This window comes from Stegostoma tigrinum, chromosome 27 (genome assembly GCF_030684315.1).
Source record: "Stegostoma tigrinum isolate sSteTig4 chromosome 27, sSteTig4.hap1, whole genome shotgun sequence".
NCBI lineage: Eukaryota > Metazoa > Chordata > Chondrichthyes > Orectolobiformes > Stegostomatidae > Stegostoma > Stegostoma tigrinum.
The window spans coordinates 44,604,293-44,632,047 of NC_081380.1; the positions used below are offsets into that span (position 1 = coordinate 44,604,293).

The 27,755-nt window shown below is 42.1% G+C and overlaps 1 protein-coding gene across 2 annotated transcripts in view; it reads right to left on the reverse strand.

The window, feature by feature from the left end:
* bcas3 (BCAS3 microtubule associated cell migration factor) overlaps positions 1-27,755 on the reverse strand; it is a 1,086,700-nt gene that overhangs the window by 455,416 nt on the left and 603,529 nt on the right. For both annotated transcript variants that reach the window (XM_059655421.1, XM_059655420.1), the window contains one exon: positions 12,493-12,593. In XM_059655421.1, coding sequence (XP_059511404.1) covers positions 12,493-12,593 — 101 coding nt within the window. The remainder of the gene's footprint in view (positions 1-12,492; positions 12,594-27,755) is intronic.

Consider the following 27,755-nt stretch of genomic DNA (forward strand, 5'->3'; position numbering starts at 1 on the left):
GAGTCGTACCCGAGGACTGGAGAGAGGCAAACGTAATTCCTCTCTTCAAGAAAGGAAATAGAGAAATCCCCGGCAATTACAGACCAGTAAGTCTCACGTCTGTCGTCTGCAAGGTGTTAGAAAGGATTCTGAGGGATAGGATTTATGACCATCTGGAAGAGCATGGCTTGATTAAATGCAGTCAACACGGCTTTGTGAGGGGCAGGTCATGCCTCACAAACCTTATCGAGTTCTTTGAGGATGTGACTAGAAAAGTTGATGAGGGTTGAGCTGTGGATGTGGTGTATATGGACTTTAGTAAGGCATTTGATAAGGTTCCCCATGGTAGGCTCATTCAGAAGGTCAGGAGGAATGGGATACAGGGGAACTTAGTTGCCTGGATACAGAATTGGCTGGCCAACAGAAGACAGCGAGTGGTAGTAGAAGGAAAATATTCTGCCTGGAAGTCAGTGGTGAGTGGGGTTCCACAGGGCTCTGTCCTTGGCCCTCTACTGTTTGTAATTTTTATTAATGACTTGGATGAGGGGATTGAAGGATGGGTCAGCAAGTTTGCAGACGACACAAAGGTCTTAGGTGTCGTTGACAGTATAGAGGGCTGTTGTAGGCTGCAGTGGGACATTGACAGGATGCAGAGATGGGCTGAGAGGTGGCAGATGGAGTTCAACCTGGATAAATGCAAGGTGATGCATTTTGGAAGGTCGAATTTGAAAGCTGAGTACAGGATTAAGGATAGGATTCTTGGCAGTGTGGAGGAACAGAGGGATCTTGGTGTGCAGATACATAGATCCCTTAAAATGGCCACCCAAGTGGACAGGGTTGTTAAGAAAGCATATGGTGTTTTGGCTTGCATTAATAGGGGGATTGAGTTTAAGAGTCGTGAGATCTTGTTGCAGCTCTATAAAACTTTGGTTACACCGCACTTGGAATACTGCGTCCAGTTCTGGTCGCCCTGTTATAGGAAAGATGTGGATGCTTTGGAGAGGGTTCAGAGGAGGTTTACCAGGATGCTGCCTGGACTGGAGGGCTTATCTTATGAAGAGAGGTTGACTGAGCTCGGTCTCTTTTCATTGGAGAAAAGGAGGAGGAGAGGGGACCTAATTGAGGTATACAAGATAATGAGAGGCATAGATAGAGTTGATAGCCAGAGACTATTTCCCAGGGCAGAAATGGCTAGCACGAGGGGTTATAGTTTTAAGCTGGTTGGAGGAAAGTATAGAGGGGATGTCAGAGGCGAGGTCTTTACACAGAGAGTTGTGAGAGCATGGAATGCGTTGCCAGCAGCAGTTGTGGAAGCAAGGTCATTGGGGTCATTTAAGAGACTGCTGGACATGCATATGGTCACAGAAATTTGAGGGTGCATACGTGAGGATCAATGGTCGGCACAACATTGTGGGCTGAAGGGCCTGTTCTGTGCTGTACTGTTCTATGTTCTATGTTCTAACAAAGGAGGTCTATGGAGACAAAAGGAAAGGAATGGAGGATTTAATTTGGATTTCTCTTGCAAAGAACTGGCATAGACACAAGCATAATGGGCTGAATGTCCTTTATTGAAAATGCCTATGGTCCTGGTCTTTGGCCAAGTTTAGGATTGAGCTCAGCTCTGACGCCCTCTGCAGCTGGCACTGCTAAAATTCTCACCTAAAGAATATGCATCTGAGTGAGATAAGAACCAGGAGCAGCAGCAAGAAATTCAGCTCCTCATGCCTACCTCTTCTAGATCACTTGCCTCAATGCCATATTCCCATTCTATCCCCACATCCCCTTACATTAATAGAACTAGAAGTCTGTAAATACCTGTCTTGAACTTACTTAACGACTAAACTTTCACAGTCCACTGGGGTAGAGTGCTCCAAAGATTCACCATTCTCTGAATGAACAAGTTCCTCCTCATCTCTGTCCTAAGTAGCTTGCCTTTTAATTTTTATTTGTGTTTTATTATGGCTTGCCTTTCATCCTGAGACTCTGTTCCCTGGTTCTAGATTCTCACAATTGGGGAAACATCCTTTCTTTATCTATTTGATCTATCGCTTTAAGGATTTTGTAAGTTTCAATGAGATCACATCCTATTCTTCAAAACACTACAGAATGTAGGCCCAGTCTCATAAGTCTCTCTTCATAGGTCAACCTCACCTCCCAGAAACGAATCTGTTGACACTCCACCACATTCCCTCTATGGCAAGTATATCCTTCCTCTGGTAAAGACTCACAATACTTTAGGCATAGTCCCATCAGTGTTAACTTCAATTAAAGCAAGACCTTTTTATTCCTTTACTCAAATCCTCTTGCAATAAAGGCAAACACGTCATTTGTCTTCTGAATTGTTCACTGCATCTGTATGCTTTCAGAAACTTATGAACAAGGTTACCTAAGTCCCCTCAGACATCAACATCTTCCAACCTCTGACCATTTAATAAATAGTCTACTTGTTTGTTCCTCTTATCGAAGTGGTTAACCTCGCACTTATCTATATTGTATTCTATCTGCCATGCTCTTGTATTTATGCTTTTTTTTGAAAATCAAGCATTAGTCCTTTAAATATTATGTATTGACTATCTACTATTAAGCCTTTTTAATGCATTTTTTCAAATCTACCACAGCCATCTTCCTTTTCATACCTTCATAATGAGGTTGTTGGCTTGGTCGCCGAGTTGGCTGGCTATCGTACAGGCATTTCATCAACATGCTAGGTAACATCATCAGTGTGGCCTCTGATGAAGCAATGTTGTTCTACTCTGTTTGGAATTTATATGATCTGGTCTGTTGAGTTGGGTTGTGTCATTTCAAGTTTTTTTTGTATGGGTTTGTATATGGAGTCTAATTCCACATGTTTGTTGATTGCATTACCAGTTGAAAACTAGGCCTCCTAGAATTCCTGTGTGTGTCTATGGTTGACTTGAGCTAGGATAGTCATGTTATCCCAGCTAAATTGATGGCTTTCATTGACCAAGTGCACTGAGATGAGGGAAAGTTTGTCATGTCAATTTTGCTGCTAGCTGGTGTTTGTACATCCTGATGGCTAGTTTTCTTCTGGCTTCCCAATGTAATGTCAGTTGCAGTCATTGCAAGGTATTTGATAAACTACGTTGGTCCTGCATGTCATGGATATGGTATCTTTGGTCCTTGTGAGTGTTTGATGTAGTTCAATCTGGAACAAAGGTCGTAAATCTAAAAGAGGCAATTATGAAGGGATTTAAGGTTCTTGTGAACATTAGTAGCTCAGGTTGTGGATGCAGTTGTTGGCTTACTCACCTAGGTGGCTGGTTATCGTATAGACATTTCGTCTCCATGCTAGGTAACATCATCAGAGCAGCCTACGATGAAGCGATGTTGTTCTATCCCGTTTGGAATTTATATGATCCGATCTGTTAAGTTGGCTTGTGTCATTTCCTTTGCATGGGTTTTTATGAGTCCAATTCCATATGTTCGTTGATTGCATTATGGGTTGAAAACCAGGTGGCAAAGAATTCCCGTGTGTGTCTGCAGTTGGCTTGCACTGGGATGGTCACGTTGTCCCAAATAAAATGATGGCCTTCATTGCCTGAGTGCACTGAGATGAGGGAAAGTTCCATGTGTCATTTTGCTGCTAGCTGGTGTTAGTGTGTCCTGTTGGCTAGTTTCCTACCATTCTGGCCAATGTAATGTATGTTGCAGCCATTGCAAGGTATTTTATAAACTACCTTGGTCCTGCACATCATGGATATGGCGTCTTTGTTCCTTGTGAGTGTTTGTTGTAGTGTGGCTGTGGGTCTGTGTGCTACCATGATTCCTAGTGGTTGCAGGAGTCTCCTTTTCATTTCTGATATGTTCTTCATGTAGAGTAGTGTGGCCAGTATTTTGGGGTGCACTGTGTCCCCTCGACATTGTCTATCCAGTAGGCACCTGCGAATGAAGTTGTTGGGATATCCTCTCTTCACAGATGCTGCCAGACCTGTTGAGCTTTTCCAGCAACTTCTGTTTTTGTTCCTAATTTACAGCATCCACAGTTCTTTCGGTTTTTGCTGGGATACCCTTTTTTTTAATTTGTTAACAAGAGGAGGATATCACTGGCTAGGCAGCATTAATTGTCCATGCCTAATTGCCCAGAGGGCAGTTCAGAGTCAACCACATTGCTGTGGGTCTGGAGTCACATGTAGGCCAGACCAGGTAAGGATGGCAGTTTCCTTCCCTAAAGGACATTAGTGCATCAGATGGGTTTTTCCTGACAATTGACAATAGATTCATGGTCATTGTTAGATTCTTAATGTGCTTGGTCGCAAATATCTTGCACAGGTGCTCTTTCTCCTACTTGCATAGTTCTGGTGTGTTGTAGTGTTTTGTGGTTCATTTGAATAGTGTCCTAACACAGCTTTGTTTGTGGGCACTGGGTGATTGCTGTGAAAATTGAGGATTTGGTAAGTGTGGGTTGCGTTCCTATATGCTGTGGTTTGGAACTCCCAGCTGGTCATTCTTTCTACCCTAACAACGGATATCCTTATCTGAAGAGGAGGCCACATTGGGATCTCTCTCCTTCAAATCCTTCTACTTCCTACAGCCTAAGGGGGTGGCCATGGGAAACCACATGGGCCTGGGCTATGCCTGCCTCTTCGTAAGAAATGAGGAACAGTCCCTCTTCCGCAGCTACACTGGCACTATCCTCCACCTCTTCCTCCACTACATCGATGACTGTATTGGCGCCACCTCATGCTCCCACCAAGAGCTTGCACAGTTCATGAATTTTGTTAACACGTTTTACCCCAACCTCAAGTTCATCTGGATCATCTTTGATACCTCTCTCTCCTTCCTGGACCTCTCTGACTCCATCTCTGGTGACTGCCTTGAAACCAATATCTATTTCAAGCCGACTGAATCCCACAGCTACCTAGACTACACATCCTCTCACCCACCTTCCCGCAAGAATGCAATCCCCTACTTCCAATTCATCTGTCTCCACTGCGTCTGCTCCCGAAATGGGGCATTCCATTCCCAAACATCCAAGATATCCTCTTATTTCAAGGCCTGCAACTTCCCTGCTTCAGTGGTCAAAAATGCTCTCAACTCCATCTCTTCTGTCTCCTGCACCTCTGCCCTCACATCCCCTCCCCACAAAAAAAGTCAGAATCCCCACTGTCCTCACATATCACCCCACTAACCTCCGCATCTACCACAAACCACTTCAACTTCCCCTCCTACTCCCTGGATGACATGTCCATCCTGGGCCTCCTCCAGGGCGGCATGGTGGCACAGTGGTTCGCACTGCTGCCTCACATCACCAGGGATCCAGGTCTGATTCCGTCCTTGGGTGTCTGTCTGTGTGGAGTTTGCACATTCTCCCCATGTCTGCGTGGGTTTCCTCTGGGTGCTCCGGTTTCCTCCACAGTCCAAAAATGTGCAGGTTAGGTGGATTAGCCATGCTAAATTGCCTGTAGTGTTCAGGATGTGTAACTTAGGTGGGTTATAGGGGGATAGTTCTGGGTGAGATGCACTGAGGTTCGGTGTGGACTTGTTGGGCCAAAGGGCCTGTTTCCACACTGTAGGGATTCTATGAGTCTATGATTCTATAATACATCCGTTGTCACAATGATGCCAGCTGGAAACTGAAGGAGCAGCACGTAATATTCCGCTTTGGGAGCCTGCTACCCAATGGTCACAATGTGGACTTTCCTGATTTCAAAATCTCCCCACCCCGGCCTCATCCCATGACCAACCCTCCCTCTCATCCCCGCCTCCTTGACCTGACATAACGTACCCATCTTCTCTCCCACCTATCAGCTCCTCCCACCTCACAGACCGATCCCCACCACTGCCTACCTGTAATCACCTATCACCATCCCACCTACCTTCCCCAGCCTCACCCCTCCGCTCTATTTATTTCTGAGCTCCCTTGCCACTCCCCCATTTCTGAAGAAGGGTCCCGACCTGAAATGTCAGCGTTCCTGCTCCTCTGATGCTGACTGACCTGCTGTGTTCCTCTAGCTCCACACAGTGTTATCTCAGGCTCCAGCATTGGCTGTTCTTACTATCTCTGGTTCCTTGACATATTGCTCCAGAAAAAAAACTATCTCTAATATGTTCCAGGAATTCTTCTTCCACAGATTTGTTGCTCATTAGATTTACCCAGTCTATATAGAGATTGAAATCATCCAAGATTACTGCATTCCATTTGTTACATGCATCTCTAATTTCCTGATTTATACTATTCCCTACATTATCACTAACACTGTGATCTTTAAACCACTTGTACCAATGTTTAACATCCCTTGCAGTTTCTTGGCTCCACCTAAACAGATCCTATATTCAGTTCTTCCGATCACTAACTTTTGTTTAGGATTTGTTTCTGCTACTTTTCACTTTAATTTATAGCTTTTCTACTTCCCATAATGAGTTTTAATTTTATTCTAACTAAATTCACCATCAAGTTTCAAATTCCCAGACAAGCTAATTTATGCACTCCCTAGCAATATGAGTAAATCTTCCCACAAGGGTATTGATCCTGGTCCTTCCAAGGTGTAAACATTTTTCCCTTGTATCGGTCCCACCTGCCTCGGGATCAGTCCCAATGTCCCAGAAATCTCAAGCTTTCCCTTCCAGCCCTCCAGTTTTCCAGCTATGTGTAATAGCTGTGGGAATAATTAGGAGATTAATGTCTTGGAGGCCTTTTTATCAGTCATACACCTAGCTCCCTAAATTCTACTTTCAGGGCCTCATTTCTCTTTCGAGATGTGTTGTTGGTGCCAACAACCTGTAGCTCTTGGCCCAAGGAATCCTAGCAAGAAAGGAGAAATGCCTCAATAGAACGGACAGGGTAAATTTGTCCAAAAAAGATAAATCAGAGTAAAATGGTTCTTTTGAGTAAAATGGTAATTTTGAGTCATCGTGTTTACTCAAAATTATCTCTGAGTTTAGTGTTGTCAAAATAATTGGAACTTTTTGCTGAAAAGACATGTGAATATGCAATACAGGGTGTATCTCCTCACATCAAAACAAGTACGATGAGTTGCTATTTGTTTCAGAATCACTCGTCAGGAATGCTAATTTTCAAAAAACACCTTAATGCAGTAGTAAGGTTTGTTCTTCAAGGGCATGTAAAGTACAGTGCGTATAAAGGAACTGCCACTCTTATGACCCACTGTTAAGGTGCTCATGTTCAATACAAGAGCTGAGATTTCTAACTGCTCGAGTTGCTATAGGAGTGTTAAATTTGGCCTCAGGTGCTTGAGTTTGGGAACTTGCAGCTCTGACCCTGTTTCAGTAATTTCTCTTGGAAAATGCACAAAAGTGGACATTCAATGAAGATAGGATCAGGAACAGGATTAGTAGTGGTAGAGTTTCACTTCACTCCACTGGGAACAGCCAGCTGACAGTCCCTGTTCACATTCACAGATGGTGAACAATCATTTGGATCTTGAATACCCATGTACTCGAGAAAAAATATCACCTTCAGGAAAGAAGTTGACAGGATTTGTAAGGACAAAAATTACCTACGGCAGATCTAATGGATACAAGTCTAAAGTCGTTTTTTTCTAATACAGGATATCTATTTACTACGCAACTAGATCTTTGACTTGTTGATATTTTCTAATAACGTAGTCAGCGATGTTATGACACACCTCTGGAGCAGGTGGAACTTGAACCCAGACATCCTGTCTCAGAAATAGTGAAACTACTACTGCACCACAAGAGCCTGGCCTTTGACTTTTAACAGTGTCATATGTATCCTGCTCATTTATTCGAGAAATTCCTTAGTGACTCAGGAAGGAGTGCATCAATTGTCCATCAGGGAGATTCATTCTATACTTATGACGTTATTCCGCTGGAATAACTACAAGGAACTCAAATCTTACTCAGTAAAGTGCACAATCTTCTACACTTCCACACTGTCCAAAAAAGACAGAAGCATGGTATTGACACCCACTGTTGAGAGAGGGAAAGAAAAGTGAGTATTTGTTTGCTGACCTCAGAGGACAAAGGTCAACTCTAATCAAGGATAATGACTGCTAATGCAGACATCTGATCACTGGCTAACTGTGGCAGCCTATAAAGGTCCGCGCAAAGCCTTTGTGAGTGGTCAGCTGGGGGCTTTCATCTCCAGTTGAACAGATAATGTAACCAAACAACTGACAAAAATACTAATACTCGAATAAAAGATAAACAGCTACAAATTCTAGGACTGAGCTGTTCTGTAACAATACCCCTTTGATTTTTGTATTATTACTTGCATGATTACCACTTTCTTTAACCTCATGCAGCCCAATACACAACTTTTAAACCACAATTTTGTCTCCTGCAGTGGCTGACTCTATTTGCTTTTGGAACTTGTCCCCTCAACATTGACTTATAGTCACCCAATTTAGTCTTCTTCATTACAGAGGCCCAGCTACCTGTTTGCAATTTACTCTTAAGATATGGGCATAACTGGCAAACTTGATACCTTTAGTTGTACATAGGCAGAACCACAGCTACCTCCTGTACAAAAACAAGGCAAACAAGGCAGCTGTTTCAATCATAACATCTTACAGCTATTCCTCAGAAGAGAAGGTATTTTGAATTCTGAGCCATTGTCACGCTAGCAAAGTACCACAGCCACCGCACAAGTTTAACCCAGTGAGTGTTTGAGCAGTACCTCATCATAGTTCTCGTTCTCAGTTGACGAATACCTATTTGACTGAGGTCAATGAATAATAGTCAGGAACAAGTAATCCTGACTGGTGTGCTAATTGTAATCGTAGCTATCCTTGTGAAGTCAGCTGACTAAAGCCAGAAATGAATCGGATTTATATGTTCTTCACTAAAACAGGGGAATCAATAATAATGTGTCAACATGCATGTCATTTCAGGTTTATCAAGAAAAGGAATGTGTCTAGGAAATTAAAAGCATAGTTGTCCAGGTTCCCAGGGCAAATAAACTGCTTAACTGATTATTTCAATTTTTTCCAAAAGGAATGTTCACTAGATTTCCCACCCCCAAACTCTCTTCTCCAAAGTCCTTGAACATGTTGTCACCTCCCAAATCCATTTCCACCTTTCCTGGAACTTGATGTTAGAATCTCTTCAAGTTTCCATCCCTGCCACTAGACTAAAATGGCTCTTATGAAAATGACTTCTTGTGTGACTACGACAATCTTTCCCTCCTTGCCCTTGCACGGTGGCTCAGTGGTTAGCACTGCTGCCTCACAGCACCAGGGACCTGGGTTCAATTTCAACCCTCGGCACCAGCCTGTGTGAGTTTGCACATTCTCCCCATGTCTGTGTGAGTTTCCTCCAGGTGCTCCGGCTTCCTCCTAAAGTCCAAAGATGTGCAGGTTAGATGATTTGGCCATGTTAATTTGCCCATTGTGTCTAGGGATGCGTAGGTTAGGTGGATTAGCCATGGGAAATGCAAGGTTACAGGGATATGGTAGGTGGGTGCTCTTCAGAGAGTCAGAGTGGACGTGTTTGGTCAAATGGCCTGTATCCATACTGTGGAGATTCTATGATTTGTGATCTGACTATAACTCATGACACGGTTGACCACACTATTCTCCTAAGCACATTTAATGTCATCCAGGTCAATGGGACTGCTCTCACTTAGTTCCATTTTTATCTATCTAGTCATAGCCAGAAAATTACTTGCAGTGGCTTCTCTTCCTGGTCTTGTACAACTACCTCTGATTTTACCCAAATCAATTTACTCATAATTCTCACCTACAGCTGACCCTCAGCAACATCATGGAATCACAGAATCCTCAACAGTGTGGAAGCAGGTTCATCAAATCCACATTGACTCTCTGATGAGAATCCCACCCAGACCCACCAGCCTACATTGGCTCCTGTTTAAGGAACATCTTGGTTTTAAAATTTTCATCCCTGTTTTCAAATTCTGCCATAAGCTTTTTCCTTCTTGACTCTGTAATCTCTTCTAACCTACCACACTCCAAGATATTTGCACTCATCAATTAGTTACTATTTCCATCATGACTTTGCTTCATACTTTGTTTTGTACGTTCCTTTGAAGCACCTTGGGACATTTCTTTACACTAAAGGTGTTATATAAACATAGGTTATTATTGTTGCCATTGTTGAATTATGCTACTTAGTTGGATTTCAGGCAGGACTTCAATTTCGCCTGTTTTGAACACCACTTTTCTAGCATCATCTTGAAAGTACCTGTGGAAAATGGGGTGGGATAAGAGTGATTCTGAGGTTAGGGTAGATAGCAAGGGACTTCTCCCAAACTGGCTCAAGTCTATTTCCTGGTGGATAAATCAAGGAAAAGCAATTATGTCACTAGACATAAATGGGGCGAAAGTCAGGCAGGATGCGCAAGATAGTTACAGGGATATTTGAAGTACACATGACAGTAAGTTTTGAAACACCTCACATTGTTACCAAGCTGAAACAAGGAAACAGTAGATTTACCATTAAATCAATGATTTGGCTTGCAAGTCATAATTTGCTACCACATTTAACCACTAGGCAATAATATGTAATTTTTCCTGCACTGCTATGCCCAGTTATGCATCATGCTGGAACTGTACTGAATGGTTTAAGTGCCAATGAAAAGAACAAGTGAGCAATAAGACTTCCTACACGATTTCCCGTGTATAAATTATGTGAACTCTTAGTGTATATACATTAGAAAAGACACCATGGCAGGGTGATGGAATGTTCAAAGGATCATCACAGATACAATGAGCAGAACTGAAGGTTGATAGCACCATTGAATTAGAGTACTATTTGAAAAAAACATTGACACAGGGATTTAATTTAAAGGGATCACAGCAGAAAACTGGTGAAACAAGGAAAACCTTTTTGAAAATTGCATCATTAAAACTGCATTGATGACACAAGTGTCACATTGTTAGTATTTGCTTCAGTTAATCCCATTCCTCATTTACAGGAAACTGATTACAGAGAAGATGATTCTAAGCTCACTGACTACTTTTTGTCAGTCATTCTTAATTCCATCACATTTGTTAGAAACAAGTACACTCATCAGCCATAAAAAATGCCAGGACTTGAATGAAATGGTGGGAACAAGTCACATTCTAATTTGCACTGAAATCGAAACAGAAAATGTACAAAATACTTAGCTGGACAGGCAGAATCTGTGGAGTTAAACTGAGTCAATGTTTCAGTCAATGGCTATTTGTCAGCACTGAATTTTCTTCACCATAGGTACTGTGACTTCATGCTCGATAGTGGGGTCATGGTCCAGAGGGTGGTAGGAGATTATGTTGGGAGTGTTAGCATTTGGCTTCTACTAGATAAGGGTCAGAATAGCAGGCAATAATGTTAACTCTCTTGTCTACAGTTTTCTGACAATGTTATGGTTAGATCTATGAGTAGGAAACAACAAGTTCAGATGGGCAAAGGTCAGAGTGAATGATAGGAGCAGAAAAGAAAAGTCAGCTGACATCATGCCAGAATTCACAAGTAAAAGATCTATAGAAGATGAGAAACCAAAGGAGAGGCCCAGGTGGAGGGAGAGTATTGAATATGGGTTCATTGGTCACTATTTGGAGGAGGAAGAACTTGGCCAAGGAAATGGGTGTGAAAGACGAAATGACAAAAGATATTGTTCCACATCATAGAAACATGGGAGTAGGCCATTCGGGGCATTTAGGGATGAAGTGAGGCCTTCACTGAAGACAGAGTTTAGGGTTAGAGGGTATTCTGAATGGTTTACATTGAATTAGTTTATCTTAAATGCAGCTGGGGGTCCTTGGGAACGCTGTAGAAGTTTGTGATAAAGACAGCCAGTGCTCCCGCTTTTCATCCAAATTCAGTAACTACTGTAGGGAACAGACAACGTGGATGGTAGGGAAAGCAAGTATCTGTTTAACGAAGAATGTCCAAGATGGTTGAATATCGTGTCAGCACTGATCATGTAAACTCACAAGGAAGACCAACCACAGTAAACAGTCATGGAGGGCTGAATGGTGTCTTGAAACCAGATTTCAACATAAGTCACCTTCATCAGGAGAGAAGGAGTAGGTCTTGAATCCCGTATGCCTGCTCTATCATTCAATGAGGTCATGATTGATCTGTCCAACAACACTATTTATCTACCTTGGCTTATCCCAAGATGGCCATAGCTAAAAGTCTCTCAAGTATTGAAATATTGTCTCAAAATCAACAGCATTCACAAACAAAAAATTCCACATTTCTATTTGTGTTTGTGAGAAAACATGCTTCTGAATTCCTTCCTGAAGAGCCTGCACCTCATTTTTAAGATTACTTCACCTTGCTTTTGATTTTGCCATCATAGAAAGTGGTGTTTCTGCATCAAATCTTTTTAGTATTTTAAATACTAATACAGGTAACAATTGAGAAAAAAAAACCATGGAATAACAACAGAAACCAATTAAGAGTAAAATTAGCTTCAGAAGCAGCACAATTTATCTGACACCTAGATCTGAATAACATCCTAAACCATGGGGTTCAGCTGTATTATAGTTATGACAGTTAATTTGAATGTGTCCAACAAACTGCAGCTTGGCACCATTAAACAATGATAGCGGGACAGCTACTTACAACCAGCCAGCTGATTCTGACAGTGTTGGACAGCATCAGCACTGAGCAGCAAAGGATGGTTTGCGTTGAATGGTGGTTGGAGTTCATTCCACTGTGGAGTCCTATGTGGCAGAGGGAGAAAAAACACACAAATTTGGCAAGAACAAAGTATACCTTCCACTTTCAGCATTCAGAATGCAAATATCACACTGGTGTTTTTATGTTGATCATTGCTATGGATATCATGTTATCACCCATTTAGGAAGGATGCCTTGCCCCACTCCCTCACTAGTCACATCAAAGTTTGAATTTTAAAAGGAAAATAACATCGTCAATTATAAATATTACACAGTATATAGCTCAACATCTTAAACAAGTCAACCTGGCTCCTATATTTAATAAATAAAGACCTCATTTACTCAAACAATGATAAAAAAAAACAAAAGGTTTAAACTGTGCAAATGAATTCAACTACCATTCCAAATGAAAAACACACACAGACACCAAATCTGAGTTTTGCAAAATCTGTAAAACTGTGCAGAATACTATCTTAAAAGTAGTTTGGGCAAGTATCAGTTAAATTCAGAAAAAAATGAATTATTCACAGATCGCCCAAAGTGCCAGATGACAACCAAAATCAATTTCCACACAATCTGCTGCCACTGGGAAACCTTCCTGGATCAGGTAAGGCTAGTTGATGTGTTTTTTGTAGACAATAGATTTGAAGTCTCCTTTAGGAACTCTCCACTGTGATTATAAAATATTCACTAGATTTATGACTAATAATGAGATAGCTTTCAGAGAAAGTACAAAAGAAGACGCAGCTGAAACAATTCTTAGACTCTGTAGCTTAAATCTAATATCATATTTTCACCCACAAACTGGTTTCATGTGAAAGTATTGCAGACTCTATGTCGCCATTCAAGCAGATTATTCCTTAAAAATACAATATTGTTACTGCTGTAGCCAGTGGATTTTGTTTTGCAAAATGGTCTTTTCAAAACTTAAAACTATGTACATACACACAAATGTATATGTCCAGTCGATTACATTATAAATCAATATTCCGGATTGCACATCTTCATTACAATTACTTAGGATGCAACAAAGGCCTCTTTCAGATAATCTCTCACGATTTTTTTGAATCCCTCAACAGTTATGTTCCAGTTATAGGAATGTTACTATTAAGCTGGAGAGGGTTCAGAAGAGATTTACCAGGATGTTACTGGGTATGGAATATTTGAGTTATAAGGTTCGGCTGGGACTTTTTTCACTGGAGTGTAGGAGATTTTCTGAGTCTTACGTCAATGGTGAGCAAATTATTGGAAAGGGCTCTGAGAAATAGGATTTATGATCACTTGGAAAAGCACGGTTTGATTCGTGATAGTCAGCATGGATTTGGGAGGGGTAGATCAGACCTCACAAACCTTATTGAATTCTTTGAAGAGGTGACCAAACACGTGGATGAAGGTGGAGCAGTGGATGTGGTATACATGGATTTAAGTAAGGCATTTGATAAAGTTCCCCATGGTAGGCTCATGCAGAAAGTAAGGAGGCATGAGATAGGGGGTAATGTGGCAGATCGGATTCAGAATTAGCTGCTCCTTAGAAGACAAAGGGTGATGGTGGACGGAAAATATCCAACATGGTGCTCAGTTATGAGTGGTGTACCATGACGATCTGTTCTGGGTCCTCTTCTATTTGTGATTTTTGTAAATGCTTTGGATGAAGGAGTGGAAGGGTGGATTAGCAAGTTTGTGGATGATACGAAGGGGGGTCACGTTGTGGACAGCGCAGAGGGCTGTTCTAGGTTACAAAGGGACATTGATAGAATGCAGAGCTGGGCTGAGAAATAGCAGATGGAGTTTAATCCTGAAAAGTGGGAGGTGATTCATTTTGGAAGGACAAATTTGAAAGCAGAATACAGGGTTAAAAGAAAGATTCTTGGCAGTGTGGAGGAGCAGAGGAATCTTGGGGTTCATGGTGACAGTTCCCTGAAAGCTGCCACCCAGGTGGTTAGAGGTGTTAAGAAGGCTTATGGTGTGTTAGCTTTCATTAATAGAGGGATTGAGTTCAAGAGCCGTGAAGTTATGCTCTAGCTAAACAAAAGCCTGGTTCGGCCCCCTCTGGAGTATTGTGTCCAGTTCTGGTCACCTCATTACAGGAAAGATGTGGAAGCATTAGAAAAGGTGCACAGGAGATTTACTAGGATGTTGCATGGAATGGAGGGAATGTCTTATGAGGAAAGGTTGAGGGGGTTTGGACTTTTCTCTTTAGAACGATGAAGGATGACAGGTGACTTGATTGAGATGTACAAAATTATCAGAGATATAGATACAGTAGACAGCCAGAGACTTTTACCGAGGGTGGAGGTAGCTCTTACGAGGGGACATAGTTTTAAAGTGAAAGGAGGTATATATATCGGGGAGACGTCAGAGGTAGGTTCTTTACTCAGAGAGTGGTAGGGGTGTGGAATGCATTGCTGGAGAGGGTAGTGGAGTCGGCCTCATTAGGGCACTTAAGCAGCTATTAGATAGGCATGTGGATGATAGTATGAGATAGTGGTGGTTAGATAGACCTTAGGTTTAGGGTAAAAGTTTGGCACAACATCGTGGGCCGAAGGGCCCGTAATGCGCTGTGCTGTTCTATGTTCTATGTTCCAGATTGACAGGTGACCTGATAGAAATTTATAAAATAGTGAGGGATAAAGATAGAGTAAATGGCAGATGCCTTTTCTCTAGGATGGTAGATTTCAAGACTAGGGGCAAATTTTTTTTACGGTGAATGGAAAAAGATTTAAAAAAGACGAGGAGCAAATTTTTTACACAGTGGGTAGTTCGCATGTGAAATGAATGTTCTGAGGAAGTGGTGGCTGTAGGCATTATACAACATTTAAAAGGTATTTGGATCCAAATAAGTACAGGAATAGGAAAGACTTGGAAGGATTTGGGCCAGGAGCAGGCAGGTGGGACTAGTTTAGGTTGGGATTATGTTTGGCGTGGACTAGTTGGACTTTTGCATGGTTACATTGTTAATCTCACATAGTAAGTGGCCTTGCAGCATCTCATTAAGAATTAAACCAAAGAGTCTTGCTTATGTCAATCGTCTTTACCTATTCATAAATCCCAATATGAATTTTCCTTGCTCTCGAAGCGTCGAGTGAAAATGATATCATCTCAGAATTAGAGGAGGCAAGATGACTGTTGCAAATGAGTTTCTTCAGGAACGTGCTTTACTCTTGTTGCCACTGAAATAACTCCAAAGAGGCCAGTATCCAGTCAACAAAGCACCCTTTATTTACACATGGATGGTGGTGGACACAGATCTAGCTCCTTCACAGCCAGCTCTCAGTGTCAGAAATTCTGACACTCCTCTTTGTATCTGTCAGCCAGGGCTCCCTGATTGGACCAGATTAACAGCCCCAATCAGGAAACTTTTATGATTTCCTGTTGGTTGACTTTGTTACAATCAGTACATTAACAGTCAACCTAAACCACCAATGTCAGTCCAAAGGTCAAAACTATCAACTTTTGGAATAATTATGCCGTTACACTCAGGACTGCAGCTAACAGAGGGACATCTCCACATTGTGATCGGCTAGACGCCTGCATTTTAAAAGCACTGTGAAAGTACTGTTTAAGATTGGCTCCTCAGACCATGGAAAATGTTTAATTATATTTATAATCACAGAGTCGTAGAGATGTACGGCAGACACATCGGTCCAACTCATCCATGTCAGATATCTTAAATTAATCTAGTCACATTTGGGCCATATTCCTCTAAAACCCTAACTATTCATGAACATGTCTTACATGTAACTGTACCAGCCTCCACCACCTCCTCTGGCAGCTCATTCCATGTACGCATCACCACTGTGTGAAAAAGTTGCATGTAAGGCCCCTTTTAAATCTTTCCCCTCTCACTTTGTTTCTTTTATTATTCTTTTATTAATAAGATAATAACTAATTATTATGACCAAACAATTTCTACTAACAAACACCAAGAAAGAAATATGAATTGCTAACTTATAGCTCTATAACTTAAACTCCATCTCTTAAAATTTCAATACATGTACAGACACACAAAGGGACAACACAAAATTCAATTATTATGAGCAGTAGAGGGAAGATATAAAATAAGTGCTGTACGGGCTTTAATGCAGATCACAGTTGTCAACGCCACCCGAAAGTTGCAGGAACAGCAATTCATATTCCGCTTGGGAACCCTGCAGCCCAATGATATCAATGTGGATTTCACAAGCTTCAAAATCTCTCCTCCCCCCACTGCATCCCAAAACCAGCCCAGCTCGTCCCCGCCTCCCTAACCTGTTCTTTCTCTTACCTACGACCTCCTCCCACCTCAAACCGCATCTCCATTTCCTACCTACGACCTCCTCCCACCTCAAACAGCATTTCCATTTCCTACCTACTAACCTCATCCCACTTCCTTGAGCTGTCTGTCCTCCCCAGACTGACCTATCCCCTCCCTACCTCCCCACCTACTCTCACCTCTATTGGCTCCACCCCCACCCCTTTAACTTGTCTGTCTCCTCTCCACCCATCTTCTCTATCCATCTTCGATCCGCCTCCCCCTCTCCCTTTTCTGATGAAGGGTCTAGGCCCGAAATGTCAACTTTTCTGCTCCTAAGATGCTGCTTGGCCTGCTGTTTTCATCCAGCTCCACACTTTGTTATCACAGTTGTCAACAAGTTGTTTTCATTTGGCTTTCTTTTGACTCTTTCAGAGTCATTGCTGATGACATGAGGGTCTTTGTACACCAGTCTTGCATTTCATACACTGAATGAAAATCTGTTTCTTTCATATCTCTAAAGGTGTTTCTTCAATGGACAATTTGCAGTGACTTTGAAAAGATGAGTGGAACAGCTACGGGAAGATTTTGTTACTTCTCCACATGGGAGGAGAGAGTGAGATGCTTTTCTTTGCAGGTTAGATGCTTCTGCACTATTGCTCACATACAGGGCTGTAGCCACTTGCCCAGCAATGAATCAAATGGTTGTTACTATGCTGAGCCCACCAAAATTGGTCCAATGAAAATCCATCAAAGAATTGTTTGAACACACACCAAGGTGAAGTGTCTAAAATCCTGCCCAACTGCTTGAATAATGGCAACATGGAAACGGGTCCTGTTCCAAAGTCTGTTCACAAGTCAACTTGTACACAAATTGGAACACAATGCAGGGCAATATAAAGCAGTCTTTCATAAGTACAGGAAATGCTCATATGTCAGATGTTTAAAATCATATCCCTGTGTGGGCTAAATTCGTAAGTATGAGTGTTCATTAGTCAGGCATTCATAAATTGGGGACCCCTATAGATAATATTAAAAACAGCAACATCTTCCCTCACAGTTTCCTTGGCTTAAAACAGCATCTTTTCTTTTTAGTCCACTGCTGAAAACGTGGAAGTGGCCTTCACAAAGAATAGGGTTTTAATTCAGTATAAAGCACAACACAGGGCCCTGAAGTTGGCACCACTCTTCCTGCACTGCCTTATAGTTAGGATCATGCTTCAAACCTTACAGTACCAAACCTAACAGTTGGGAGTGCTCTTTACAAGCACCCAGCACTTAGAACTTTTATATTCAGGATAGGTTAGATTCCCCACAGTGTGGAAACAGGCCCTTTGACCCAACAAGTCCACACTGCCCCTTGAAGCATCCCACCCAGACCCATCCCCCCCAAAACCCACACACCCCTGAATACTACAGGTAATTTAGCATGGCCGATCCACCGAGCCTGCATATCTTTGGACTGTGGGAGGAAACCGGAGCACCCAGAGGAAACCCATGCAGACACGGGGAGAATGTGCAAACTCCACACATACATTCACCCGAGGCTGGAATCGAACCCGGGTCCCTGGCGCTGTGAGGCTGCAGTGCTAATCACTGAGCCACCGTGCCGCCCCCAGGTGAGTGGATATATTCTGTTTTCTCACAGGACTAAGGAAATTCCTCTAGTTGCTATGATTGAGTCACTCTGCTTTTTAAAGTGCTGAATGAAGTAATGATAATAAGAACTTTTTTGTGAAGAATTGCAAACAGGCTGTACAGACTGTTAACTGAATATCACAGAGTTTGACAATTCAGTGCATAAATAACAGGAAAAAACAAAACTACTGAGGTTATTTTCTCTTTGGAAGCTGTGATCAGTTCAGTTTCTCACTGAATGTTTAATCCAAGAATTGTTCATAATTTATTAGTGGTAGGATCAATGATGCTAGATTCATTTTTACTTCACCCAACCATCTCCTATTATCTGGGCATTTGAGGGTAGTGGTGTTTCCAATTTCTGGAGTTCAGTGAATGTCCCCAAAATAAACTAAGAGGGGGAAAACAACCTAAAACTTGTATTTCTCTGCACAGAACATATTTAATGGCTTATGAGATTATAAAAAACATAATCTTTTACAGTACTGAGGGAGGCCATTTGACCGATTGTGTCTGTACCTCCTCCTGAAATAGCTTTCTAGCCAGTTTCGCTCTCTAACATAATCATAGAATTTTACAGTACCAAAGGAAATGACGAAGATTTTAATCATTATTTTTAAGATCGATACAAGGGAAACAGCACTTTGAATACATAGTACATTATGTACCTGTCTGTGGATTGCCACCTTGTTGCAGAAATCTTTTAAGATCAAGAAAAAAATTAAGCTGGGATGTGTCATCAACCCCATTCTTCATCTTGTCAAGAACATGCTTTCCGGTGGTGTGGGCATTGTCCACAGGATGGATGGAAAACTTCTCAACCTCAATTGGATAAAATCTTTGAAGAAAATGACATTGACCTCACTTGTTGACCATCAGCATGCAGATGGCAAAGCCTCTTGGAAGAAAAACTTTGAGCTTTCATGGAAGTATACCGAAGGATTGATCTCAGCTTCAACCTCAAGACTACTCAAATTCTTTATCAAATCGTCTTAAGGTAAGTTCTAGTATATGCCTCCAATAAGAGGATTGGAGAAATCATCCCCCAAACATGGATCCTTTCCCCTGCCTGGGAAGCTACCTCTCATCTAAGGCTGACATCAACGACGAGATCCATCACTGCATCCAATCTGTGAGCATCGTCTTCAAAAGCCTAAGGATGAAAGTCTTTGCTGACCATTACATCTATGCTGATACCAAAATCCTTGCGCATGAAGCAGTCATCTTTCTGATTCTTCTATCTGGCTTCAAAACATGAGTTACACTACATGGATGCCACCTTCAGGCCTTAGAAAAGTACCGTTAATGCTGTTTGAGATCAACTCTCTGCGTCAGCTAGGGGGACAGGGGTACTAATATCTGTGTCCTTGAAGCAGCCAGTAACACCAGCATGAAGGCCATGATCATCGGAAACAACTCTGTTGGGCCAGGTATGTGCTTACGATGCCTGAGTTTCGACTGCCAATGCAAAAGTTCTTTGCCCAGCTCAAGAAGGCACTCAAGCAAGAGGAGGAGAAAGGAAGCATTTCAAAGACTCCCTCAAAAAAGGTAACACAGATGTTAAAATATGAGAGACCTTTGTTCAGAAGAAACAGACTTGGAAGAAACTCTGTACGAAGGGACATAATTCTTTGAGAACTCCTGTTCACAAGAGGAAGTACGGAAAAAGGGAGAAATGAATGCCAACACTATCAAGGCTAAAGTCCAAATCTACCTCCTGGAAGCACATATCAAATGTGTTGTTGGAGCTGCGGCTCTACGATCAGGCACATCAGCCACTCAGGACACACAGTGACAAGGTGAACAGTTGTACTTGCTAGTGAGTGATTGCTGCTGCCATCGACACTAATCTTTCCATTTCAATAACAGTGAATAACACTTCAAAAGCAATTGTTGGCTGTAAAACATTTTAGCGACTCCTGAGGTCATGAAAGGAACTCTGGAAATGCAAGTCTTTGCTTTGTTCCTATTAAAAGAATCCTTAAAATTCAGTATCCAAAACACATTATGATCCAGCTACAAAACAGTGAACCAACGTAGGGCAGAAGTAAAATTGTAACCACAAACAATGGTTGGACAAACGAAATGCCAAAAAACTACCTAGCAGATTAAAGCAATTTAAAAATACAAGACTTAGTTCAGATGAAAAAATATTACATAACTATATTTAGCTTTGTCAATTAAAAACAATCCTTATAAAAATCTCCATGTGAGGTATCCAGTCCCTAAGTCTGGCTTTTTGCAATTTCAGCTGTTTGTTTAAAAATGTTCTCATTAAAATTTTACATTGCCGGACTTCTCTAGAATAAACAACTTAAAATAATTGATCTGTGACAAATGAACTTACGAACTTCAAGACTCATTACTTCTTTTAATTGTAACAAAATCATGTGAAAATGACTTAAAAAACAGCAGTCATTGAGAAGCACCAAACAAATAAATCACAGAACTCACAAATTCCCTTTGGAATAGGCAGTGACCTGCTTAAGTAAAATGTCTCTGATTGCAATTACCACTTCCACAAAATTGAAGCGGGTGGCATTGCTACTTTGGAGGGGGGGGGCGGTGATTGACCAAATTTGTTGTTCAAGAAGTTCCCTGTGACCCTCCATCTTCCAAGAAAACATGTGGTTTCTCAACAGAGAGCTAATCAAAGTTATGATACCTCCACCTCATAGCTAGCTACCCCCCCACCACCGTGCCCCCGACACACAAAGACACACACACACACTCACATGCACACGTACACACTCATGCATACACTCCAAATGAATCTTTCCTGACAAACCAAAAAGCAGACAATTCTGAAAGGACACAGTCACTGAAGGGATCTTGAACCACTGCTTCCAGCTGTGTGGCTTGTAAACAGTAGTAAACAAAATATTTACTTAGTTCTACGCATGATGATCAGGCCCAATGAACTACACTCTGGCAAGCATTGTCGCACTGAAGCTGTAACAGTTTTTAGAAACGGCTATCCCTTTTACCCCAGATTGAGAAAGGGTGGCGGATCGTATTAAAGTATTTTGCAATGTCTCACTGTTCAGATGATATTTTACGATTAGACCAACAGGATGTCTCTCCAGATTACAGCACTGTGCACTGATGATATTAGCCACTATGAGGGCTGGTGACAGAATGCCAAGCCAACCAGACTGCCACAATTCTCATTGTTCAATGAAAGAACAGCCTTGGCAGAGATCAACTTACTTTGGGACCCTCATGCAGTCCATGGCACATAGGTTGCAGGCAGCAATCTTTTGAAAAATAATTTCACCTTCAATGACACTGAAAGTTAGCCCTTGTTTCTCATTGCATCAAATTTGTTTTAATTTCTATGTCCTGTCCCTGCAGTAATTGCTTCTTGAGGAGATTGAATACAGACTAAAGACACTCCCACGTTGGAGAAAAAGGAAGGCATCCAAAGTTCAAGCTCCCTAGATTTGATGGAATAACTCCTTTTAAAGTGTAGTACTATTGCATGTGTATTTCAGTGGTCATCAATAGTCTACAGGCCAGGAAGATTCAAAATATGACTGGTGGCACATGTCACAAGGTTTACAGTAGAAATAACAATTAGCTTCAATTTCTTTGGGGTGGGGGGGTGGGAGGAAAAATCAACTCTTGATCTCCAGTCAGTGACCCTTGAGAAGTTGATGTGAATAAATGACAAATGGGGAAAGAAGAAAAAAGATTGAATTTGTATTGCTAAGGCACCTTTCACTCCCTCTGGAGGTCCCAAAGCACTTTACAAACAATCATATTTTTGAGGTATAGCCATTATTGTAACATTGGAAATATTTCAGCCAATTGTGTACTGCAAATTGCTACAAAAAAATGTAAAATCGACCAGATAGATTGTTTCAGTGACAATGGTTGAGGGATAAATGCTGGGCAGCATACAGGAGAGAATTGACTGTGAGGCACCTCATCCTCACCCCTGATACTGAATAATCTGTTTAAAATAAAGATTTCAAAACATCAACTTTCCTGTTCCTCTGATGTTGCCTAGCCTGTTGTGTTCCTCCAGCTCCACACTGTGTTATCTCTGACTCCAGCATAGGCAGTTCTTACTATCTCAACCCCTAATGAGTTTTGCTTTTCAGTGAAACTCATCAAAGCAAGACATAGGTTGTGACAGTTCAAGTTGACCTCGTCTTCCATTGTGTTGCTATTAAAGCACATGACATCTCAGGTGATTGTTGTTCAGTAATTGCAAAGCTTGGATGTAATGATCACAAGCATTGAATATATTTAATGACTGTCAATGAGATTCAAAGGATTCAGCTCATAAAAACAGTCCTTCAAATTTTCATGAATAGCAACTGGGAGCTTTGTTGCATTACAGTTTCATTTATTTCGCATGGCTCTGATACTCAAATACTGAGTTAAAAGCTTCTTTACTGATTGCACTTCCTGTTTACTATAATCATCATTGTAGTTAACTAGCCCTTTGGTTCGAAGGCACTTGAAGCTTTATTGTTGCACATCTCTAAAGCTTCTATTCTCAATTCCCTGGTCATTTATGTGGGTTGGGTACACCTATAACTCGAAACGAAGCATTACAGTTTTAGCGAACAAGATCAGAATTTGACAAAAGTGCTACTACAATGACCATATACAACAATGGCGTGGCACTGAGCTATTCACACAAAGGTTCAATTCCTAGTCCCTGCTGGCTTACATCATGTAGTTATTACAGACAAGAAAGGTGAATTGTTACAACCATTCCGGGTTGACAGTGCCATTGTAATATTGTCACTGGAAGAGTAATCCAGACTAATGCTCTGTGGATATAGGTTTGAATCCTACCACAGCAGATGGCAAAATTTGATTTCAATTAATAAAACTGTGACCATGAAACAGTGTCATTAAAAACTCATCCAATCACTAGTGCCCATTAGGAAAGTGTCCTTAGAACTACATCATGTGGCTGCCTTTTAACTGGATTTGTTAGCCTCTCTGTGCTTTCTAATGATTGCAAAGTGTGATAAGAGGAATGATACTGGATAGACAATTCGGTATTGATCAGGACACTGGAAACAACAATAACACATGCAGCCCTATCAATCCCTCCTAATTAAACCTGGGGACTTGTGCCAAATTGGGAGTGCTGTCTCACAGGCTAACAAGCAACAACTTGACTTAATCATTCTCACAAAATCATAAAATGTCCCTGACACCATCATCCCTGTCCCTGGCTATGTCCTCTCCCACAAGTAGGAAAACTTACAAGAGGTAGTGTAACAGTTCGATACTATCAGCAGGAAGTTTATCTAGGAGTTGGCAACATTCACACACCACAAAGTCTCATGGCATCACGTCAACCATGACCAAGGAAACTGCCAGCCCATTGCCATATATCACTCTCCTCCACTTGATGAATCGGTTCTTCTCTGTACTGAATACCATTTGGAGGACGCACTGAGGCTGATATGGGCTCATATTGTACTCTAAGTGAAGGGCTACAACATCCACCAGCGAGAGGGGCTCAGTAGCACGAGTACTGAACTGGGCTGGCAAATCCTAAAAGACAAAGCTGCTAAACATGATCTGTAGCAGAGGGTAATGAAATCAACAAGAGGGAAAAATGTACTTGACTTATCCTTACCAATCTACTCACAGCTAATGCATCTGTCCAGTTAAGCATCAGCAGAATAACAATGCACTGATTTTGTGGAGATGAAAGGTAGAATTTTCTGTTCCCTTGAATGGCATTGGGAAATGGTGAGAAAGACGGAGAAAATTTGGCGAACACAAAATAATCAGATCCTTGCCATCAAGAAAAAAATTTCCAATTTTCCCCTCAGAGTTAACATGGTGAGCTCTAAATCTCACTAACGAAAGGCAACTACTTTGCTTCTCCCTAGTTGCCCCTGAGAAGGTTGTGTTGAACTGTCTTTTTGAACTGCTACTGTTCATTTTCTGTCAGTAGATTCACAATGTCATTAGGGAGGGAGTTCCAGAATTTTGACCAAGCAATAGTGAAGGAACACCAATATATTTCCAAGTCAGTGTACTAAGTAGTTTGGAGGGGAACTTGCAAGCGGTGGTGTCCCCGTGTATCATTGCCCTTATCCTTCTAATTGGTTGTGGGTTTGGAAGGTGCATATTAACTAATTTGGCTCATTTCTATGCTGTTCCCTAATCCACCCTCTATCCCCAAGAAGATAGGTGGTGCCATTCCTGCCGTGGAAGTCAGAGCAGTTACTTGGTGGTGCCAACTTGCCACTTCTTTTCCAGGGCTTCGATTAAGGGTAGGCGATGGACTCGTGGTATTATTGCTAGACTATTAATCCAGAAACCTAGCTAATGTTCTGGGGACCTGGATTCGCATCTGCCATCGCAGATGGTGGAGTTTGAATTCAGTAATTAAAAAACAATCAGGAATTAAGAATGTACTGATTACCATGAAATCATTGTTGATTGTTGGAAAAACCAATCTGGTACACTCATATTCTTCAGGGAAGGACATCTGCCTGGTGTGGCGTACATGTGACTCCAGATCCACAGCAATGTGGCTGACTCTCAATTGCCCTCTGAAACGGCCTAGCAAGCCATTCAGTTGTACTAAGTCTCAAAGAAATGAGACCAGGTGGATTACCTGGCATCAACCTAGGCACTGGAAAAGACAACGGCAGAAACAACTCTGTCGACCCTGCAAATACCTCCTCGTCAACAAGAGCTGTCTCATAGACTCGTCAAGTAAGAGCCTGACATAAACATACTCATGAAATCATACCTTACAGACAATGTCCCAGACACCCATGTCCTGTCTCATCGGCAGGGCACACCCAGCAGAGGTAGCAGCACAGTGGTATACAGTTGGGAGGGAGTAGCTTTGGGAGTCCTAACATTGACTTCAGATCCCATGAAGTCTCACAGCTTCAGATTAAACATGGGAAAGGAAATCTCCTGCTGATTATCACTCACCATCCTCCTTCAGCTGATGAATCCAGACTCCTCCATGTTGAACAACACTTGGAGAAAGCACTGAGGATAGCAATGGCACAAAATGTACTCTGGGTGGGGGATTCCAATGTTCACCATTAAGAATGGCTTGGCAGCAATGCTACTGATCGAGCTACAGTTGGAAGATTGGTAAGGATGAGCTGGCCAGGTCCTAAAGGACGCAGCTGCTGGACTGGGTCTGCTGCAGGTGTTGAGGAAATCAACAAGACGGAATACTGTATTCAACCTCATCCTTACCAATCTGCCAACTGCAGGTGCATCTGTCCATGACAGTATTGGCAAGAGTGACTACTACACAGTCCTTGTAGAGACATTCAACAGTGTTACTATCACTGAATCTCCCACTATCAACATTCTGGTGATTACCACTGACCAGAAACTCAACTGGACTTATCACATTAACAGAGTGGCTACAAGAGAGGGCAGAAACCAGGAATACTGTGGTAAGTAACTCCCCTCCCCTCCAAAAACCTGTCCACCATCTATAAGGCACAAGTCAGGAGTGCAATGGAATACTCCCCACTTGCCTGGATGAATGCAGCTGCAACAACTTTCAAGAATCTTGACATCATCCAGTACAAAGCAGCTTGCTTGATTGGCACTACATCTACAAGCATTCACTCCCTCCACCACCGATACTCAGTAGCAGCAGTGTGTACTATCTACAAGATGCACTGCAGGAATTCACCGAAGGTCTTCAGACAGCGCCTTCCAAACCCCTGACCACTTCCATCTAGAAGGACAAGGGCAGCAGATGTATGGGAACGCCATCCCCTGTAAGTTTCCCTCTGAGACCCTCAACAACCTGACTTGAAAATATATTGTCATTTCTTCACTGTTGCTGGGTCAAAATCCTGGAATTCCCTCCCTAATAGCATTGTGGGTCAAGCCACAGCTGGAGGACTACCGCGGTTCAAAGAGGCAGCTCATCACTACCTTCTCAAGGGCAACTAGGGATGGGCAAGAAATGCTGGCCAGCCAGCAACGCCCATGTCCCACAAATGAATAAAAAAAACATCATGGGTGCTTTCAGACTAAATTATAGCATTTCAGCCTTCAGGACTTCATTTTAGTGCTTAGGGACACATGACTAGCATACTACTGCTAGGTCACTTTATGTGGACAGACATGTTTGCATCTCCGTCATTGACAATGTATGAATGTCATGGTTTTCTGGTTACATTTTTAGTGAACACTTGCTTACGTTGATTTGGAAGCTTCTCTGGCTTACTTAGTTTTTTTTTAGCATATAGAAAGAGGCAGATAGCATGGCACACTTAAAGCACTTAACAGTCTAGGAGATGGTAATGGTACTCTTTAGAATCATGCTGTGTCCATGTCAACCTGCAGCATGTGCCAGAATGAGCTTCAACCAAATAATTATGGTCAAAAGTCCAAGAGCACCAGTCTCTTGGACAAAGGTGACAATGCTGAGTCGGGTACGTTGACTCAGTCAGCCAAGGGGCTGGTCCAAGCTCGGTCCTGTGGGAGGGCTGGTCAGGGTCAGTCAGGCACTTCCTACCAGCATCTGGGGATTTATGTTTTGTCTGGGATTGGGGTACTGTCAGTCTTTCAGGTCAAATCAAACCTGTCAGGGCATTACATCAGGATGCTGTGAGATATCCATCCAGGGGACTGGGCCATTCACAGTCAGTTTGTCTTGCCAGGTTAGTCTGGAGTAAGATGGGCCACATTTGGTCCTGTGGATTAGAGTATTAATGGTCAGAGGCTTACAAAGGGGCAGTCAGTGCAGTCCCGGGCAATAAATACTGCCTATCCAGCGATGCTCCTCATCCCGTAAATGAATAAAAAAAAAGAAAAAGTGGGAAGCTCATGTTTGGTTTGAGATCCATTTCATAGGGTTGTTGAAGAAATGATTACAGTAGAAGAGGCAATTCAAGATAGAAGAGTGTGATCCTACACAGTAGAGAAAGGGATGTCAGGTCATAATCGTTCTGCCCACAACGGGGCAAGTGAACAGCCAATAAAGGCAGAGTAACTTGCAAATCCATTGGCTCAGGGATAAACTGGAGACATTAACTGTCATGAAAATGGAATGAATGGAAACAGAGTCAAAAGCTGAAAGGTTGAGGATGTAGGGACAGTAACAAAAAAGGGAACAGGAATGATGGCCTCAACTGCTTTCTGTGGCAGAGAATTCCACAGGCTTATCACTCCCTGGGTGAAGAAATCGCTTTGTCTTAAAATATATACCCTTAGACTGCCACCTCTGGTTCTGGATTCCCTGGTCATTTGGAATATTCTTCCAGCTTTTACCCTGTCTAGTCCTGTTGGTATTTTACAGGCTTCTATGAGATCACCCTTCATTCTTCTCAACTCCAATGGATACACTCCTAACTGATCCA